This window comes from Cyphomyrmex costatus, unplaced genomic scaffold, assembly GCF_001594065.2.
Source record: "Cyphomyrmex costatus isolate MS0001 unplaced genomic scaffold, Ccosl1.0 scaffold72, whole genome shotgun sequence".
Classification (NCBI taxonomy): Eukaryota; Metazoa; Arthropoda; class Insecta; order Hymenoptera; family Formicidae; genus Cyphomyrmex; species Cyphomyrmex costatus.
Window position 1 is genome coordinate 955,114 of NW_017280289.1, and position 21,786 is coordinate 976,899.

Here is a 21,786-nt window from a genome sequence, read left to right on the forward strand (position 1 = left end):
TAAAAAAACAAGAATTATTATATTAAAATTTGAAGTTTTTAAAATGAAATTGTGTGTATTTCATAATAGTGTTTTATAAAACAATTGATTGTTGAATCTTATTAGATATTCTGGTAATATATTTGTTATCTTTTTTTTTTAACATTCATATTATAAATATATGTATGCATAAAATCATTGTACAATTATTCGCGCTTGTAAGTGTGAATTTATTGCTAAAAGGTATTTAAATTACATCTTAATATTTGAATGGTATATATTTTTCATGTATAGCATAATATTTATATTCTAGATTTAATATTATGTTAAAAGATATATATATGTATATTATAATATATATGATCAGCTGTAACTGAATGTAATTGAACTATTTAGCATTACAAAATGTATAAATTATTACATAACAGAAATTTTTGCTTACCACTAGGAATAAGTATGACTGACTTGCTGTTGATTGTAATTTTTGAGAGATTAGAAGAAATAATTAGAAAATGATACATAAATAACAAAATTACAAACTTATGTTTTATGTAAAATATTCACCTTATTTATTTATATGAAAAGATCCTTTATTCTCAATTTCAAATATTAAATTTATTTAGAAGGATAAAAGATATAAAATTACGAAATAAATGTTCTGAAATAATTTGCAATCGATAATAAAATTGCTAACTAACATATTGTATTATTTTCAGGATCATGTATGGAAATGGATGTTTTCTATATGGCAAAGAATCTATTTCAATGCAGCCATGGAAAATAGTTGACCTGGAAGGATGTCTCTATTATACCTTCCTTCCAGCAAATCTCATGTCAAAAATAGAAGAGAATCAACGCAATCAAAAACAGATTGTCGAAGTAGAGAAAATCGATAATATGGAAAACTTTGAAATTCTAAATGATAATATAATTTATACAGACGGATTAAACACTGTTTATGCAGTAGACGTAAACAAAAAGAATGTCTTGCCGGTGGACACGCTAGAAGATACGGATGACGAGGAACTTCAGAATAAAACCGAGATATATAGTTGTGATAAGTGTAATACTTGTTTTCCCATGAAGCAGTTGTTAAAGTATCATTTGGATATAGTGCACAAAGAGAATGAAATAACTTTTACATACAACTGCAGTTACTGTAGCTATTCAAGTAACAACAGATCGACCTTTTACTCGCATCTTAAGAGGAAACATTCCAAGCTGCGCGTTAAAAAGAAAATTAAATGTAAAAATATTATCAAATCGCAAGAATGCTCATGTTTCATTTGTGGATTTAAAACTCTAAGCCAACGACGGTTAAAAGAGCATTTAGCTCGCAAACACGACACCGTTTATAGATATGAATGCCATCACTGCAATAAGAAATTTAAAGTGAAGAGCGATTTGAGATTGCATATACGTTTCAAGCACCTGGAGTGTCCAATAGTATGTGACATCTGCGGTAAGACCTGCTCTAACAGCAATGCACTGCACGTACACCAAAAATGCTCGCATTTTAAGCCCAAATTTAAATGCGAAATCTGCAATAGACGTATGGTCACGCAGGAGAATTTGGATCAACATATATTGCTGCGGCACGAGCACGGAAAAGGTTTCGCGTGCAAAGAGTGCGATAAATCTTTTACAGAAAATCATCGACTGAAGCAGCATATGAGGACCCATACCGGTGATCGACCATATACCTGTGAGTTCTGCGGTAAAGCTTTTGCGCGTAGGACTGTTTTCAGACAGCATCTGTTACTTCATACGGGAAAACGACCGTACGTTTGTGATATTTGTGGGAAAACTTTTACACAAAAACCTGGATTAATTACTCATCGGAAATCTCATCCTGGAGAGCACCCTCCTTTACCAGTGGTGCACATCAATTCCATTCTCAATGATTTGATAAAGAAGTGATTATATATAGTGTACTCATTTAAAAAAATGCTATAGAACTCTTTGTCACTATATATATATTATATATAAACAATTTGTAATTTTATTGTTTATCTTTTACTGATTATCTTTTATGTACCAGTAGTATGTATGTATGTATTATATATATGTATGTACGTATATATGTACGTACGTATGTATGTATGTATGTATGTATGTATGTATGTATGTATGTATGTATGTATGTATGTATGTATGTATGTATGTATGTAAAGTAGAATATTTTGTTTGCTTTATGGACACGATTAAAAACGATACATGTCTTTAAATAAATTATAAAGTTTTATAATCACATTATCTGGAGATACGGTAGTGTCTCGGCGCTAAGCCAGGCGTAATTGTTACGTAAATATCACGTAATGAGATATAAGATTATAAATGTTACAATGTGACATAATAGAATGTGTGTCAATAAAAGTAATCTCTCTGAATGATGAAAAAAATTTATTTGTAATTCAAATCGCATATTTTTTTATAAAATCTTATAAAACTTTTTATTAGTACAATTTTTACTAGTAATAAATTATAATAAATGAGTAATATAAATTATAATAAAATAAATAATAAATCATAATAAAATTTATTTTATACAATACATAAATCAAAAATTACGCGCGTGTGAGTATAACAAATTATATAGAATAGAATAATTCATTTATTTCAGTTCACATACCAAGAAGAAACTTTACAACATAATCTTTAACATTACATTTATCCATCTCTTACGTATTAATGATTATTTTAATCTAGCAACTAATATACATAAATTATATGCGATTAGAATTAAAAATTTTTCTGAGGTAAAAGATTTATATGTCAAGAATTTTAGGTGTGTTTACAAAAATTGAAAGCAAATGTTTTAATTTTTATTTTCATAAAATATTAGCAAAAGATGTATCCTATTTTAATCTTTCAAATTGACATAAATAAATTAATCGAATATCCTTATGAAAGTGTTTATTAATATTTATTTTTATTTTAGACAGATCAATTGTACGTGTTTTTGCAATAAATTTTGTTTTTGTGTCTTGAAGAAAATTTTATGAGATCCCATTATCAGAATAATTTTTCTTGGCATCTATTAATTTGATAGATATGTAATTAAAAATATTTTTTAAATTATATATAATTCAATCAAATATAAAGTATTAATTTTTAAACTGCCATTTATTTTCAATTTTCTACATAATATAGAAGTCCATAAATTTTCAGATAAAAAATAATCGCAATTAACTCTTATGAGATCATCAATTTTTATAACTTTTCAAATCATTTGTGATTAATTTTCACGATGTGGAACGTTCAAGATTAAGATTTACGTATGAAATTTGAACTATTATTTTATCGAGTTTAAAAAATTTTCGCTTTAATTTACAATTTTGCTTTAACAGTTTCATTCTATTTTCTAATATTATATAAATATATAATTATAAAATTATATTAATGTGTTAATATATTTAATAGTTTATATATTATGTACACTGAAGTCACAGAAAGGTTGCAATACTTTTTTTTAATAGGTTTTGGAACTTAGCCTTGCTCGTAGAGCAGTTGAACATAACTGGTTGGATCTTCCTATATAAGTAATAACATTAAAAATCAATCGTTCCAGTGAGCAGTGCATTTTGAAACTCGTCGGAAAAGTGTTGCAACTTTTCTGTGATGCCACTGTATAACAAAACAATGGAATTAAGAACCAAAACACAGAAAAACTATGTTAATTTTTAAATCTGTTGTTTTGTTGTATATGGTATGTTTAGTTTAAAAATAAATACATCATAATTAATCTGTTATCCTAAGCACTCCGCATCAACAAAATTATTTTTAAACCTCGAGCGGAAGGGTAAAAATAATTTTAATTCTTCTCGTACCAATGTGTCTTCGCAAATTTTAGATTTGAATGTAAGTAGTCCAAGATCAGTGTACTTGCCAATTGCAGAACTGTAATAAAGATATATCTTTGTAATGTTGTAGGAAGCCGACAGTAGGTGCTTTTGTCAACGAAGTGGTGAAGAAAAAAATTGAAACGAAAACATCAACTTTTGTATGTAAAGTAAAATTAGAGGATCCGTTCGTCTGCGACATCTGTCCTAAACGCTTCAAGAGCAAGTACTTACTGAAACTTCATAAAGTCACGCACATGGCGGAGATTATGCACGGATACGAAACGGACGTGAAGGAAAATTCTGCATTCACCGACGCGGTGCCGCGAAATCAGATTCTCTCATGCGTAACATGCGACTTTCGCTGTGACAAGAGATCCACGATGATCGCGCATCTCGCCGAGGAGCACGACGGAATCGCGAATAATGGCAGATTCGCCAGTGACAAACGCAAATTAACTTGCCTCGTCTGCGGCTTGGTGTGTGCCCGCAAAGAGACCCTGAGGTCGCACTTCATCCGTAAGCATACCCAACATTACGCTTACTCGTGTGAGCATTGTGGCAAGGGGTTCAAGATTAAGGGTGACCTCACTACCCATATCCGATTGAATCATCAGGAGATGCCGGTGGTGTGCGGTATCTGCGACAAGACCTGCCGAAATAGCCACAGCCTGTACACCCATCAGAAACATGCACATTATAAGGCGAAATATGAATGCCCGTTGTGCCACCGACGGCTCGTAACAAAACAGAATCTGGATCAGCATGTGCTGACTCAACATGAGAAGAAAGAAAAGTCGGTGTGTGAGCAATGCGGCAAGACTTTCTTTGAAAATTACGATCTAAGGAAGCACATGAGGAGTCATACGGGCGACAAGCCGTACAACTGCATGGTCTGCGGCAGAGCGTTTGCTAGACACTGCAACCTGAGCCAGCACCTTCTTCTGCATACTGGCAAGCGTATCTACGCGTGCGATGTATGCGGCAAAACTTTTGCTCAGAAAGCCGGTCTCATCTGCCATAGGAAGATTCACTCGGGAAGTCTACCGCCCTTACCGGTGACACACATCGAACACATACTGAAGGAATTCATGAAGAAATCGCATAACATGAAAACATCATCGGTGTTTTAGCCTCGTCTTTCATTTCTTTCCTCTCTTAGCGATTAAATAAATAAATAATTATCACGTGTAATAAAGACATACTGCTAATTAATCGCTAAAACAATATTTAAAAAAAAACGTATAAAAAGCATTTGTTTGTGCAATATATGACTGATACAGTACGTTGATACAGATATAAAAATTTTTAATGAATGGAATTAATGTATTTATAGCTGCAAAAATCCATTAATAATGAAATTTGTTGAAATTACAAAGTTTGCAGTAAGATAATAATGCGAAACTTATTATGAATAATTATAATATTATATTACGAGATACATAAAGTTTCTTAATTTTTGTTTTACTAATACTTTTACGTTAACTTTAATATATCCATCAATTTAGTGCATTTGATTCTTTTATCTTATATATTTCAAAGATTCTTAATAACAACAAATATTACCATATTTATACGATAACAGAAGTTGTAAAAACTCAAAACTTTATTTTATAATGTTTGAATTTTAAAATGTTATCTTGAAATTTTTTATTTTTTGAAAAAAGTGCAAATAAAAGAATACAAAAATATTTCGTAGTTAAAAAAATACGCAAAAATTAAAAAAAGATGTTGGAAATTATGAAGTTATTGTTTTTCTATTTTGCTTTTAAAGCATTGCAACTTTGCGAATTTTAAGTTAGTTGCAATTTTCAATAATATATTGTTTATCAGAGTTTATGAGACATAATCTACAGTTTTTGTATTCTTATATTATTATTTATGTTCTAAGTGTTACTTGGCACTTTTTTCGTTAATGTTTTTTTTAATAATATAATATAATATAATGTATTATTTAGAAATAGGCTAACTCTAAATGGATACATATTTCTGAAGTTGTTGAAATAAATTATACTGGATATGTGAACGTGTGTATGTGCAATATTTCATTTTTTTAACATTTTGTTTCGAATTTTCCCATTTTATGACAATTTCGTAACTAATGTAGGTTGCAACGGAGTGCAATGCTGATCAACAAGAAGGGTAGTTTTAGCTCTTCGTTTGTGAGTACCTTCGTTGATCTGTGATCTCTGATTAAATTTATAGAATAAATGTTATCATTCTAGCCTGTAATTTATTTAGGTATAAATAAAAAAATCACATATAATTGTTCTAATAATTACTTTATTCCGTGATGTTGCAGGCACCAAGGTGCGTTTAATCCTCGTGGCATTTTCATCTTTGGTAATGAATCACTGGTAATGAAGAAGTGGCAAATTTTAGAATTTGACGACAAACCGTATTATGCGTTTGTGCCTGAAGGTGATATACCTATACCGGATGAGGATATACTATATCAAACAGATGAAGAAGTAGAGGTAATAGAAAATGAGAATATTGATGTAAATGATATCAAACAGGATTATTCGGAGGGGGAATACGATTGTACGGAAGAGAAATCATACAACGTTGGGAACGTTCTTAACGAAAATGTTGACGAAACAGAGGATGTAAAACCGATCACATTAAACGGTGAAGCTGTAGATGACAAAACGATTACGAGTTTATATCAGGTGAAAATAGAAGCTGGTACGGTAACTATCGAGAAACTTACGTCCAAGGAAGAAGTAGATGAGAAAACAAACGAAGACCAGACGGAGAATGTAAATGATGATGAGGGAGAAATAGAATATCTTGATGAAGCATTGCTAGATGTACCTATGATACCCCCTCCCAGTAAAGCATCGCGTATGAAAACCGCAAAGAACTCCGGTGAGGCTGTGAGGTGCAAATTGTGCTCGGAGAAGTTTGATTCGATTTTAACCTTCAGGAAACACGTAGCGTGGACTCATAAAAGGAAGGTGTGCATTATAGACAACGACTTTTACGTATGTTCTGTGTGCGGCTTTAAAACGCCGAAAAAGAGTTTGTTTGCCGCTCATTTGGAAAGAAAACACGAAACTTGGTCTAAGAAACGATCTATCAACACGAAATTTCCTTGTAATGCTTGCGGCTTTGTTTGCAGATCGAAGCATTCCTTACAGTCTCATTTTACGAGGAAGCATACGGATAAGTACGAGCATCAGTGCAATTTCTGCTCAAAAAAATTTAAGGTCAAAGGGGATCTAACAAATCATATACGATTTCATCATAAAGAGAAGCCGGTCAAGTGTGATGTATGTGGCAAACTATGCCTTAATTCCGGTTCGCTGTATGTACATCAGAAGTGGGCACACTATAAACCTAAATACGAGTGTCACATTTGCAAAAGACGTATGGTAACACAAGCGAATTTGGATCAACATTTGGTGACGCAGCACGAAAAACGCGACAAGATAGTCTGCGCAGAATGTGGTAAAACTTTTGCAAAGAAAGACTCGTTCAAGAGGCATATGGTGGTACATACAGGATGCAAACCGCATTCCTGTATGATCTGTAGTAAACCCTTCGCGCGAAGATCTCAGTTGCGTCAGCATCTGCTTATTCATACTGGCAAGCGTCCGTTTGTGTGTGACATATGCGGCAAAGCGTTTACGCAAAAGCCGGGCTTGATCTGCCATAGAAAAACTCATCCTGGCCAGCATCCACCGCTGCCCGTGATGCCAATCGCAGATTATGTTAAAGAATTCACTGATGGATATGTACAGGAAATTAACGCGCAAGATAACGAAGAGGACATCAATGAAGAAGTGTTGAACGTTTAATTTGTCATGTGGCTATATGTCGAAGTATATATTTTTTTACCAGTGTCTAAAACAACAAAAGCACGCGATTATTAAAGAATAAAAATGAGAGGAATTGAGAAATTTTATGTACTTATTGTTAGTACAAAAGTATTAAAAGCCGGTAATTACAAACGAAATTTTTATTTATATATTTGTTTTTACGCAAGATCGTATATCAATTACAGTACTTCTATTTTAATCATACAATCAAGCTCTTTTCAATCTTTGTATTGTTTACTCTTTCTTATATGTTTTTTTATTAATTATTTATTCTTTTGGCATATTGTTTTTGTGTTTTAGACAAATGTAAAAAGAGTAAAAACGAAAAGCATAAACAATGAACATTAGAGAAATGGAGAATAAGTGTTAATAAAACTGCGAGATCGCGATTCTGAAAATTCAAAATAAAGAAAAAGAAAATATCAGTAGACAAGTTGTCAATTATTTAAATTTCTTTATATGTAGTTATTTAATTTGGTTTCTTTAAAAATCCAGTTTTATCAGATTATGAAATTTTTCTGTAATAATCGTTAATAAATTAACATATATTGTTAGGTAATTATATATGTTATTTGTCAAAAGATAGTTACAATTTAATTTTAAAATTAAACTAGTGAGATGACTTCTCTCAATGTAATATACCAAGAAGGAGAAATGTACCGATAAAAATATTCCATTGATGATAGAAATATGAGAATTTGTAACCTAATTATTTCTTTATAAGTATCCAAAGTTTGAATGATTTTTAAAGATAACTAAATGTAATAAATATAATTGTAGATATGTAGCTAGCAGTTGTAAATTACATCTTTCTAAGAATAGAAAAACAATGATCTTATTACTTCTGTCGTTTTTCACATCTTGATGATTATCGTTACGGGTTATATTTTATTGTTTAAAAAAAAACAAGATTAATATAACTGAATATACACTACGCAAAACAATTATACTTTGAAACCTGCAAATTTTGTCGATTTTGAGAAATTAATATCTCGGCTTCCAGGAATCGCAAAACATTGTTCCTTAGCGCGTTTTTGGAACTTGATAACTCAGCTCCTAGGCAAGCTAGAACAATTTTCATTATCTCACTTTAAAGAGAATGTTCTCGGCTTCAAAACTGATGTGGTGACGTTTTTCGCCTCGTCGTTGCTTTGTCCGTGGAAGGTTTCAATATCACGACATTTTCTAACACTCTGCTTTTGGTTTTCACGAGAAATAACAGTTTCATGGGACGCAAAATTTTAGTTAAGCCATTTTAAAGTAGAGGCTTTACTCTTTAAAACGCGCTGAGAAACAATGTTCTGCGATTTCTGGAAGCCGAGATATTAGTTTCTCAAAATCGGTAAAATTTGCAGGTTTTAAAATGCTCCGCTAATTTTTTGCGTAGTGTATTTATCGTTACAAATGTTAATTTTGTAAGTAGAAAAAGAATGCAATGTACAATAATAGCTACAATAATACAAATTAATCATAAAGTAATGTAAGTACAATTGATAGATTAAAGTTGTATAAGTTTTCCTTTCATTACAACATTATTTTATAAATTTAAATAGAAGATAAATGTAAAATGAACATGTAATCGGTACACTCTATAAATCTTATTATTTCTTTTCCTCTCTTTTATGTTATAAATATATTTCGTACAAATATTTTACCATACATATTGTATTATTTCTTTCATTGGTATAAATTCAAATTTGCAGTCTGTGCATGATAATTGAAAAATTTTGCAATTGGAGGGAATATAAAATAATCCATAGATACTTAATTATTTTTTCCGTTATTAAAGATTGGATTTAAAAATTAAAATAATTTGATGATAGAAAAATTAGTATCTCTCTCTATATATATATGTATGTATGTATGTATGTATATATATAATTGATTTTATAATAATATAAAAATTATTTTTGAAAAGTGCTTTTTTTTTTACAAATAAGCTGTCTTTTTTTGTTCTATCGCATTAAACTAAATATTTTATCTTTTTAATGAGTTTAATTAAAAAGGGTCTAACTATTCCATTGGGAAATATATTTTTAAAGATTATTAAAATTAATGAAATTATATAATATCAAATAATATGATACAAATTTGACATTGTATTTTGTCATCTTTTAAACAAAATTTTATTTGATAGATTTTTTTATTTAATCTAGTCTTAAAATTTCCTCACCGAGAACGGTCAGAATTTTGTCTATTTTTCACGCGGTAGTGTCTCCGGCCATATTCAAAAACTAAAAGACACTACAAGTCTCTTATCCCGAGCCACTAAAGTCCATTCTTCGGGGGTGCATAACTACTAAAATATAAAAAATTTTGAATCGAACGTTATTTATCCTGAAAGGCGGCATCCCCATGAGTAATTTGAGCCAAACAAATTTTAAATCAGTCAAGTATACTTTATTCTGGCACATATTAACGTGAAATATTAAATATCTTATAAATTATTTATTTTTTGATAATCATATATGTTAAGGATGCGGTCACAATAGAAGCAATAAAAAATTAAGAATAAGGAATAAGAAATTTTAACTTGTCAGAAATTATGTATTTTGATATATCCAATTTCTGATAGATTGAATTTCTTATTCTTTATTTCTTTTATTGTAGCTACACCCTTATTTATAATTTTAAGCACAGACTAATGACATTAATCAATTGATGTAAAAAAAATACATGGTTGTTAATTTAAAAAATTATACGTTTTGCAGTATGCAATTACATTTTTTTTTTTAATAAGCTGCTATGTTTCTTTTTACACTAATTGATTCATATCATTATTCGTAAAAGGTACGTTTAAGGTACGATTATTAAAAAATGTACAGTTTACGAGAGAGAGAGAGAGATATTTAATATTTTTAATTAATATATGCTAAAATAAAGTATAATAACTAAAAAATTATCGATCTCTACCTTATTATTTCTATATAATATAGAATAATTAGAGATTACATGTAAAAAAATTTTAGGTAATCACTTAAGGACATCTTTTCAAAGTTAACTATAAGGTCACTATCTTCTTTCCCTCCAGTAACTAAGCAACATTTGAAATAATTTTGTCTCAAACTTAAGGATTTTAGAACATTTTACTGAATGGATCAGCCCGCCTATATATTAAATATCATCTTACATTATAAAAAAATCAAACGTTATTATCAAGTTATTCTCCATGCACGATACGTATTTTTTAGAGGATATAAATGTTAATTTATAAACAGCACATTGAATGATTTTATGTGAAAGACGCATAGTATTATATATAGAATTATTTCTTTTATAATAACTGCATTGAGAACAATTTTTGATTAAAAATAGATCAGAAATCAGAAAATTTTGATTATCTTAGGTAGAATTAGATCAGAAAATAAATATTAGAATATCTAGCTCTAATTTGCTAAGCAATAAAAGAAGATAGGTCAATAATGAACATATGATTATAGATCATAATTTCAAATAATTTATTAATTCTTAAATATAAATTAATGGAACGTTTCGACACTTAACTTAGTTTTCATCAATTATGAAAAAAAGTTAAAATTGAAAAAAACAATAAGAAATTATTCAAAATAAGACACATGAGAAGCTGGACAAATTATCTATTAGATTGAAATTATTACGAAGTGTGATATTCTTCAAATCCAAAGATATATATAATAAATAAATTATTGTACAAAAAAAGCAAAGCGTATAACTTGACAGCAAATAAACAGATGAGAACTGACTAAAACTTTACTCTAATTTACTGTTTGTTTATATATGTAAATTTTAGTAACAAAAGGTAAGTTTATTGTTAACACAATTAAATATCACCTTATTATCAATTCAATTTGCAAATTTGATGTTGATCTGACGACAATTTATTAACAATTTGCATATTGAGTTATTTGCTTATTGACTTATGCTACTTTCAAAAATAATTCAGATGTTACGAAGCATTTCATAAAGTTGCAATATGAGTAAGTATATTTGGTGTTAATCAGATATGTGAGATATATTGAGAATTTAATAATATAATAACTTTTTTTTTGAAACTTTTAGGAATATAATCGGTATGGATTCTTTTCAATTCAACGAAGAACCGTCTGTCGCAGTTCCGATTTCCTGAGAAGTCGCGTAGAAAAATCCAAGTTAGAAGTGAATCTATAACAAAAGCATGTCAAGAAAATCGCATTCGTCGTTTCTTTTATCTAAGCGTAAGTGGAAGTTTTATAGTGAAAAATATTTAAGAAATATAATTAGAAGAAAATAAGTTAAGCAAGAGAATTTGGATCTACAATGACAATTAATTTTATCGTTTCGTAGTCATAGCTTGAAAAGTCATAAAAAGAGTTATCTTTATTTCTATGGATATCGCGAAGAATTTCTTTGAGTCGAGATTATCAATTCTTTTGAATTGATAATATAATATATCGAAGGTCCATAGTATCGTGTCCTTGCGACATTACATGCTCAAGTGGATGCTATGAAAGCGTTATCTAAAAAAGCATATTAAAGGATTAGAATTATGTATGTGTGTGATGTCTGCAGAACGAAGAAGGATTGCATAGCATGTGCAACGCATACACAATTACCAGACGATATGCGACCTGTATAACAAGTACCAAAATCTATTTAAAAGAGCATAATTGTATGACAGTCGTATCTACAGTAGTTCTTTTGGCATACGTGTGAGAGGAAGTTCATGATAAAAAAAATTGCTAGATTTTAGCAACAAGTACACTTGCATCGCATGTTGTACAATATCCGGAAAGCTATCGTCTACTATATGTGATAAGATCTCGAACAGCAAGAACTCTCTAAGGACGCACATGAAGTATCACGATAACGATGTGATACCGTTTGACTGCACGACAAGAGATTTACAATCCAGAACATATAAAAGCAGCATTTATAGATGTACAGCAACATCAGATCTACGACGTCTACAATCAAAGCTTCAAGTATAAGTCAAGTTTGATCATACATAGAAAGAACCATCCTGATCCTTCATTTTGATTATCTACAATATCAATAGATCATCTTATTGAAAACTTACTAAATACGAAAGCGGAAATTCAATGTAACTTAAGACACTCTAATGCCTGTATTTATAGTCAAGCTTAAAACTTTCATAAATTTATCCTTAGGTGTTCAGTAACTAATAGAATAATTCGTAGAGCATCTGAAGATAAATTTAAGGAAGCCTTAAATAAAGACTATGTGAGTACGGATATTACTATTAGTTTTAAAAAGATTTATTTACGTAGTAGAATTTGCAAAAGAAGGAAAAAAGTTTATATTATTATATTAAAATATTTTGCTAAATAAAATATTTTAAAACGACGAAGGTTTCTAATGCAAGTATTGTCAGTTTAGTAATAATAATATAATTAGTATTTGTATATATAATAGCGCTTATAAATATTTCAATCAAGGAGTCGAAACTTGTTACGTAACGTTCATCATGTTTTTAGTTTTAAATAATTTTTGTAATTATATTCGATTGTTTTTCAAATTTAAAATTAAATATGTTGACATTATAATATTAATTTTAAATGTAATTTTATTTTTTACTCTTACATCGCCCTTTCGATTTTTACTAATTATTATTAAGATGCATTTAATTTCGTGAAATGCGACAAAAATATTAATGTCAAAATATTTATGAGCGCTACCCCTATAAGTGTATATCCATATTGAGATTATCTTTTTTAATAAAATATCTGTATACACAAATCTTAATTTTAAAATATCTGTATCTAAGTTTTTAGTTTGAAAACCTGAAAATTACTAATTGATGTCTCTTATGTTGGTTGAAAAAAGTATGTACGTTATAGTTTTGTTATTAACATTTGCATACTTTCTATAAAGTAACGATGCTAAAATTGTTAAAATAATAAATAATAAAATAGTAACAAAGTTATCTTATGAATTTTCTTATTTCACTAAACCTGGTAGTTCTCCAAATTTCTTCAATCATTATATGTATATTAAAGAAAGATGCGATTTGGTAACAATTTGTATTATTGTAATATTTATAATAAAACAATATTGAAATATTAATTAAAATAATAAATTTAATAATTGTTGAAAGGACACTGCTAAAAAAAATTTTTGTACAATTTTTATTTTTAAAACTTCGAAACTTTTCATAAAACAAATAAAATGTTAAGCTCATATTTTCGTTAAAGTTATCTATAATTATCTATAAATAATCGAAATTTTTGATCAAAGTGATTATATTGTTAAAAGAAAATAGTATGAGCGAATGAGGCACTTTTCTCATATTTTTGTATATTTCTTGACAAAGAATTTTTTTTATGTCGTAGGTTTGATTTGCTAGAAATGGACGAAATCAAGAATGAAGGCATTCGGAATTCTCACGCATTCTTTATCGACACATCTTCGAATATCACCGATATAATCAGCACGAATAGCAGTAAAGAAAACAGGAGTGTAATGAAACGCTTACGTTATTCCTGCGACATTTGCTCGTTCCCGTGCCGAACGAAGGGACATTTAAAAAAGCACAGGCAACTTCACAAGAACGCATGTAGGATGTGCAACGAGCTTTTCGTCACGTCAGAGAAACTAGAACATCATATGGTCGTGCATCATGGCGAGCCTAAATATACTTGTAAATTATGCTATTCTGTTTTATGGAACAAGACGGACATGAAGAAACATCTTGTCGTAAACCACTTATTGGTAGACCCTTTCTGCAATACGTGCACCACCTGCAATAAGGAATTCCAGTCAAAGTATGCAATAGAGAGGCACATGTATAGCCAGCACACAAAACTCTCGGTGGGATGTACCATCTGTAGACGCATTTATAACAGCTTTACAGCATTGAAGGCACACACCAAGCTTATTCACCTGAAGACTGGTTACCAGTGTGAGATTTGCAAGCGACGTCTCCACACCATGGATTCCCTGGAGAAGCATCTACGACGGCATGAAGGCACGCGAAATGTGGACAGTTACATCTGCACAACATGTGGGGAAACTTTCCTCACCAAAAATAATTTAAACAAACATGTGGTCATCCATGGCGACGTCAATCCCTATGTCTGCCCGGTCTGCCAGAAAGCCTTCGACAAACGAGCAAATCAGGTCCAACATATTTTGACGCACATGAGTAACGTTTATGCCTGCGATATATGCGGACTGAGATACTCGCGAAGGGCTGCTCTATTATGGCACAGAAAAATGCACCCAGGACCACTTGGAAAACTGCCAGTTATACCCGTGATAGGCATCGTGAGCGAATTTGTTAAGAATTACATTAGCAAAACGAAAAATTTAACAAATACTTAATTCGAAAAGTCTGATGGTTAAATTTAGAAAGTATTAACTAAATCATTTATTTAAACGTTACTTTTTTTTGAAGAGATAGAACTTTTCTGAAGATAAACTTTCAATAAGTATACGATCTTATTATAAATGTCTTCAGTAATGGCAATTATAGGATAAGATGTCTTTATTTTTTCTCGGATATATTATGAATTTCTGTTAACGATGTTATGTGATGTTATATTTTGTAAAATAAAACGCAACTCGATGTATGATTAGTTCGTACATGTACAGCGAATTTATTTGAAATACATGAACGATTAATTCAAATTGCTTTTCCCAAGTTGTTTCTGATTATTCTATTTCCCGATAATTATATACTGATCTATAGAATTTATTTATTCGTTATCAGGTAAGTTACTTATTTACCATTAATTAATTATGCTAAATAATTAATTATGCTAAATAATTAATTATGGTATTGATAAGATCTCTTTTTTTTTTTTTTAGGTGATCCGAGAGTATGCAACAATTTTGTGTTGCATTATGAAAAGCTGATATTTAATTTTCACAAATCTCTGAAGACTTCTAATCACATTTAGGAAGGTAACTTAAAGAACAATGACAATAAAACATCCAAACATTTATTAAATCGCTTCCGATGATTATTATAAACCGTTCCCAGCTATACTTCCTTCTTCACTAGATGATTATACTCAACAGGCGTATAAGCAATTCTTCCTTTGATTTATAGCTAACGATAACGTGAACTTTTGCCTTTTTATGTTTTAGAGTGGATCCGTTGAACGTTGAGGATATCCAAAAATCATTCGTCGAAATCGAATGCGAACAGACGGAAAGAGAAAAGTTATTGATAGAACGTGAAGGACGACTGTCAGAGATAAATGGGAATCTAATGAGAGAGGAGCTTAATCCGCAAATCGTAACTGAAGAAAATCGATCGACTAGAAAGAAGACGACGTGTGTAGAGTGCGACTACTGTCGTCGTAAATTCTTGAAGAAGAGTAACCTCGCCGAGCACTTGAAGCAACACAGACACAAATGCGTCGATTGCCCAAAAACCTTCAGCCTGCGGCGTTATCTGGCGTCCCATGTTGAGAAAAATCATCGGCAACAGATGTACGAATGCAGCGTGTGCAAGTATAAGAGCAACAATAAAGGAACCTTAAAGAATCATTACATCCGGCTGCACACGAGCAACTACGACTACGCGTGTGATACGTGCGGCAAGCAGTTCAAAATAAAGAAGGCTCTGAATCATCATGTGAAGCAGAATCACAGCGAAGCTCCGCCGATTGTGTGCGACGTCTGCGGTCACTTCAGTAAAAACCTCCACGCCCTCAAGGCCCATATGAAGTATAGGCATTACAAGCCGGAATTTGTCTGTCGAATATGTCGACGAGGTATGACCACGCAGGAGAACTTAGAGCAGCATCTCATGTGGCACGAAACTAGGGAGAAGGTACTCTGTCCGACTTGTGGCAAGAGATTCCGGGGACGCGATCTGGACTCACATATGAGAGTACACACTGGAGTGAAGCCGTTTCCCTGCCCTGTTTGCGGAAAGACTTTTCGACGGCAAACAGCTCAAGAACAACACGTGTTGATTCATACCGGAAAAAGACCCTACATTTGCGATATTTGTGGTCAGACGTTCGCCCAAAAGCCCGGCCTGATTTGCCACAGAAAGAGGCATCCTGGCCCACTGCCTCCGCTACCTGTAGTCTCTATCAAGAACATTGTTACCGAATTCACGAAAGAGTACGCGATGAAAAACGCGGTCATAAAGATTGAATAAGATGTATTTGTTAATTTGTAGTATTTCTAGTACAATTGATAAAATTGTTGATGTTAAATACTTCACAATTATACATCGATAGTAATTAAAAATTGAGCTTAAACAAATCGCGATGATGAAATAAGAATATGAAAAAGTTATTTAAACGATATTTTTTATTTATGCAAAAAATTGCATATATCTTTTATATATTTTGTAGATATAAATGTGATTAAATATAAAAATGATTTTGTATAGATTTTACATTTTTACAAAATTGCTTTTCTCTCTCATATTAATTTTGATACGTATATTACGCAGTCAAAGTGCAACTTACAGCAAACTAATAAGTGTATATCTACTGAGTTAACATTTTGACTGTGACATAATAAAGACATACTTTTTTAACAAAAATTATTTATGTAGTATATTGTTTATAAAATATAATAGGTTAAACAATATGTAATCTTAATTTTACTCTGAATAATTAAGATTGTAAAAATTAAGGTTATTTATTGACTCATTCCATGTATGAATAGTGAATACTATGAATATATGTGTAATATATATATATAGTGTGTGTGTGTGTGTGTTGTGCGTGCGCGCGCACGCATGTGTGTACAATTACACATGCACATTTTTTTAAAGTCAAATTTGAAATATAAATATCTTTTTGCAATTTTCTACTGTATTTTGTATGTAGTTTGCAATAAAAATTACGATTTTTATAAATTTTGTATATTATTAATTTCCTATATGTAATCACGAGAATAGCACGAAAGAAATTGAAAAATACATACTTTTTTATTTATTATGTATATATATGTATATATATATTTATTATGTATTGCATACATATATCTTATATGTATATGTATTACATACATATATCTGATATGTATATATGATATCAATATTATATTTAACTACACACGTAATTAATTAGTTTTTGTCGTAATATTCAATCATCCAGTTGAGTATATTATTTTCCATTTCATTTGAAAATATTTTTAGCAGTGATAAGATTTTATATAGAATATTTTTTATTTTATTATTAAAAAATTTATCATACAATTTTTATTAAGTAAACGTCGTCACTTTTTATACTAATATTTATTTATATTTTTTATTAATGTCGAATCATATTTAAAAATAATTTATATTACTTAAATTACAATTTACTTGGAATTTGATTTTATATAACAGCATCTTCATATTTTTTACATTCTCTTTGTAGATTAAAAATATTTTCGTGTAAAAAAAAAACTGGAAATCATTCAACACTCTTAATATCTCAAGTAAGTAAGCTTAATATCCAGCGATAGATCCTGCATCGTGTGTAATCAAATTTAATTTTTTCGTAATTTATGTTTTAGTGATTCACCTGTGGATCCTCTGACGGTCGTGGACGCCAATAACACGGAACACATGTCTGAAACCATAGAATGTTTATCCGAGTACGAATTATTACCAAATAAAATCAAACAATACATTGTTAGAAGAGAAAGAAAAATGAAAAACGATACGAGAAGGGGAAAAATCAATCAGAACAGAATCGAAAAAAAAAAACCTAAACTTTCCTTCGAGTGCGCCACGTGCGGTCAATGTTTCAACCAGAAAGCTACTATGATAAAACATATGAGCTTGCACAAATATCAATGCCAAACTTGCTGCCAGAGTTTTGGTTTGAAGCGAGAATTAAAGCGCCATATCATGAACGTTCATGGACCTCTCCTGTATCCATGCAGCATTTGTGATTATAAGAGCAACAACAAATGCACTTTAAAGGATCATTTTATACGGAAACACACTAGTGGCTATCAACATTCTTGTACGATTTGTAATAAACAGTTCAAAATCAAGAACGACCTAAAACAACATATGAATCAAGTGCATAGCGGCGAACCGCCCATCATCTGTAGCATCTGCGGACACGCTTGCAAGAACGTACCCGCTATCAAGGCCCACATGAAGTATCGACATTACAAACCAGCTTACGAATGCAAAATATGCAAGCGTGGTCTTACCACTCAAGAGTATCTCGACCAACACCTGATCTGGCACGAAAGAAAGGAGAAGGTCGTCTGTCCCACCTGCGGCAAGACCTTCGGTCAGAAGAGGGATTTGGATCTTCACTTGAGGATTCATCAGGGTATCCGACCGTTTTCTTGTCCAGTCTGTGGTAAAACCTTCCCCAGAAAAACCGCACAGGAACAACACATATTAATTCACACCGGCAAAAAGCCATACATCTGCGATATATGCGGACATACCTTCGCACAGAAACCCGGACTCATCTGTCACAGGAAACGGCATCCTGGACCGTTACCGCCCTTGCCTGTGGTATCCATTAAGAAAATAATCATGGAATTTATGCAGGAATTAATCTCTCCTACACAACAAAATAAAGTAGATAATCAGTAGTAAATTGATTTATTCTTGGATTAAAATTCACTTCACACATATTACTTCATTTACAAAACTTCAACTTTCTTAGAATCTTTTATAAAATCAATCATATACGCGTGTGTGAAAGAGTCGGAATTAAACCTGGAATGCAAACAATCAATTTATATTAAAAATGAAGAGAATATACAATTTACTAGTAGTAGTTTTTGTATCAGGAGATGTGCCATTCTAATTACTTGTTATATGAGTTTTTTTTACACGCGACATTTTTTTAAATTTCAAAATTATGAACTCCAATTTTTCTATGTACGAGGTTTCAATGTATAATGTATATAAATAATTATGTATTTACTTCTTTTAAACTAATAAAATAAAAAGAAAATATTATCCAATAACCCTAACATTTTGTGAAATTTATGAAAAAACCATTATTATTTAAAAATAAAAAATATATACAATACGCGTAGTTTGTTGTGCATGCTGTTTTCGCGTAAAATCTAAATTATTTTTAAATATAGTTTATCCTTTTTATATTTACGAGATATAATTGCTTTATTTTTATTTTTACAATACTTATTTTACAAACCTAATGCATATTTATTAAATTATAACTAACACGAATAATTTTTTTAAAATCATTTTATTGTTATTAATGTCATTTTATTTTAAAAATTAGTTTTTGAAATTTATCCGAAAATATCTTAAAAAAATATTTCACATTTATTCACAAAATCTTATAATTTTATAGTTTTAAACAACTTAATGTAAAAATATGCCGATTTAGTAACAAAACGTAAATATGATTTATTCTTATTTACAGTTTCTGTTGCAATTTTACAAAAAAACAACTGCCAAATTTTTTGAAATAGTTAATATCAGTACATTGTTAATTTATTGTTAAAGTTTTTTATGTTATCATATTTATTTGTTCAAGACGAAGTGATGAAAAGGGTAGGTAATACTCACACAAATTGAAAAAGTAAAAGTAAATTGTTCAAGATTTCTATTATAAGTTTTACAATAATGTAATTAGTTAATTTTTCGATTGGAAAATCGTTTTAGTCAATTTTAGTTCTTTTGTAAAGTTCCATGATCGTGAAATATTTATTTCATTATTCTTCTCTCTTTTCAGGCAAAAACGTAGATCGCGTCATGTTCACCAATGCGTTAAATGCGGGGATCGCTTCTATCATACGCGGAAGCTTGTGGAGCATCTGAAGAATCTGCACAACATCGACCGGGCATTTAGCTGTGACGAATGCGGCAAAACATTCCGCAGCCCGATGAATATAACTCGCCACAAATTAATTCATACGGGGCTAAAGACGTATAAATGCGATGTCTGCGAGTACAGCTCTAACCAGAGGTCTAATATGGAGTGCCATCGTCGCCGACACACGAAGGATTATCTTTTCAAATGTGAGAAGTGCGACAAGGGCTTTTTTTATAGAGCCGACTATCAGGAACATCAAAATACGCACAACAAGAAAAATATGTACCGCTGCGATCACTGTTGTAAGCCTTACAAGTACAAGAAGAATCTACGGGTACATTTAGCGACGTATCATCTCAGACATGCCGTCGCGAGGAACCCGAGGACGAGATATGCGTGTAAAGTTTGCCCGGAGAGCTTTATGTATAAGAGACTACTAGACAACCACATAAAGAGTCAGCATGGATCTACAAACAAGTCGGCAAAGCACCTGTGCGACCTGTGCGGTACGAAACTGTCATCGATGAGACGACTGATAGTGCACCAACGCAGTCACACGGGCGAGAGAATCTTTGAGTGCGGCACGTGTCATATGAAATTTTTCAGTAAGGAGAATCTAAGTATTCACCAACGGACGCACACGGGCGAGAAACCACATGTATGTGTGCAATGTCGCCGCGGTTTCTCGCAGAGAACAGCCCTGGTTTATCATCTACGGTATCAGCACTCTGGGCAGAAACCTTATCAATGTCCGGATTGTGGCAAGGGATTCGTGTCCAACGCTTTGCTCAAGAGACATCACAGAATGCATGAGAAAACTACAGCAAACTAAGCTCTGAAATGGAAAACTTACAATGAGTCCGATACATTCCGATCTCTGTCTAATTAGAATTAACTTGTTGACTGCAATTGTAATATTTTATAATAAATGTAACATAAATAATTATGGAATGAGTAGAGATGAAAATGATCAAATTTTACGATAATTTACTCGATAATTTAGTCAGTAATTTATGGAGGCTGGTAAAATGATAATTAAAAAAAATTATAAAGATAAAATAATTTGATATAACAGGTAGTCATTAAGTTAAAAAGATTAAAACCACTTTATTTAATTTAAATTTTCATTTTGATACTACATACTGATATAATAATAATTAAAAAACTATATAGGCACGTAGTAACTATTACAGAGAAACTTTAAATAAATTTTTTGAAAGCAAAAGTGTGACACGTACATTAGTCTTAAACTATATTTTTCATCATACCTTATAAACTTACAACAATTTTATTTGCTTGCTATTTTAGCGACTGTCAAAGATAGTTTTTCCTAGAGTAAAAACAAAAATATAATTATATATATTAAAATATATATAATAATAATAAGGCTCAATAAATTTAAAAAATAATAAAAAAGAAACAGAGCTACGAGCCTAAAAATTCGTT

The 21,786-nt window shown here is 30.9% G+C and overlaps 1 protein-coding gene across 1 annotated transcript in view; it reads left to right on the top strand.

Moving 5' to 3' along the window:
* The first annotated feature begins 699 nt into the window (after positions 1 to 699).
* Positions 700 to 21,786, top strand: part of LOC108780561 (uncharacterized) — a 24,607-nt gene continuing 3,520 nt past the window's right edge. The window contains exons 1-6 of the mRNA XM_018548317.1: positions 700 to 1,895; positions 3,913 to 4,862; positions 6,132 to 7,611; positions 15,713 to 16,702; positions 18,095 to 19,090; positions 20,239 to 21,163. Of these exons, the coding sequence (XP_018403819.1) occupies positions 700 to 1,895; positions 3,913 to 4,862; positions 6,132 to 7,611; positions 15,713 to 16,702; positions 18,095 to 19,090; positions 20,239 to 21,163 (6,537 nt within the window). The remainder of the gene's footprint in view (positions 1,896 to 3,912; positions 4,863 to 6,131; positions 7,612 to 15,712; positions 16,703 to 18,094; positions 19,091 to 20,238; positions 21,164 to 21,786) is intronic.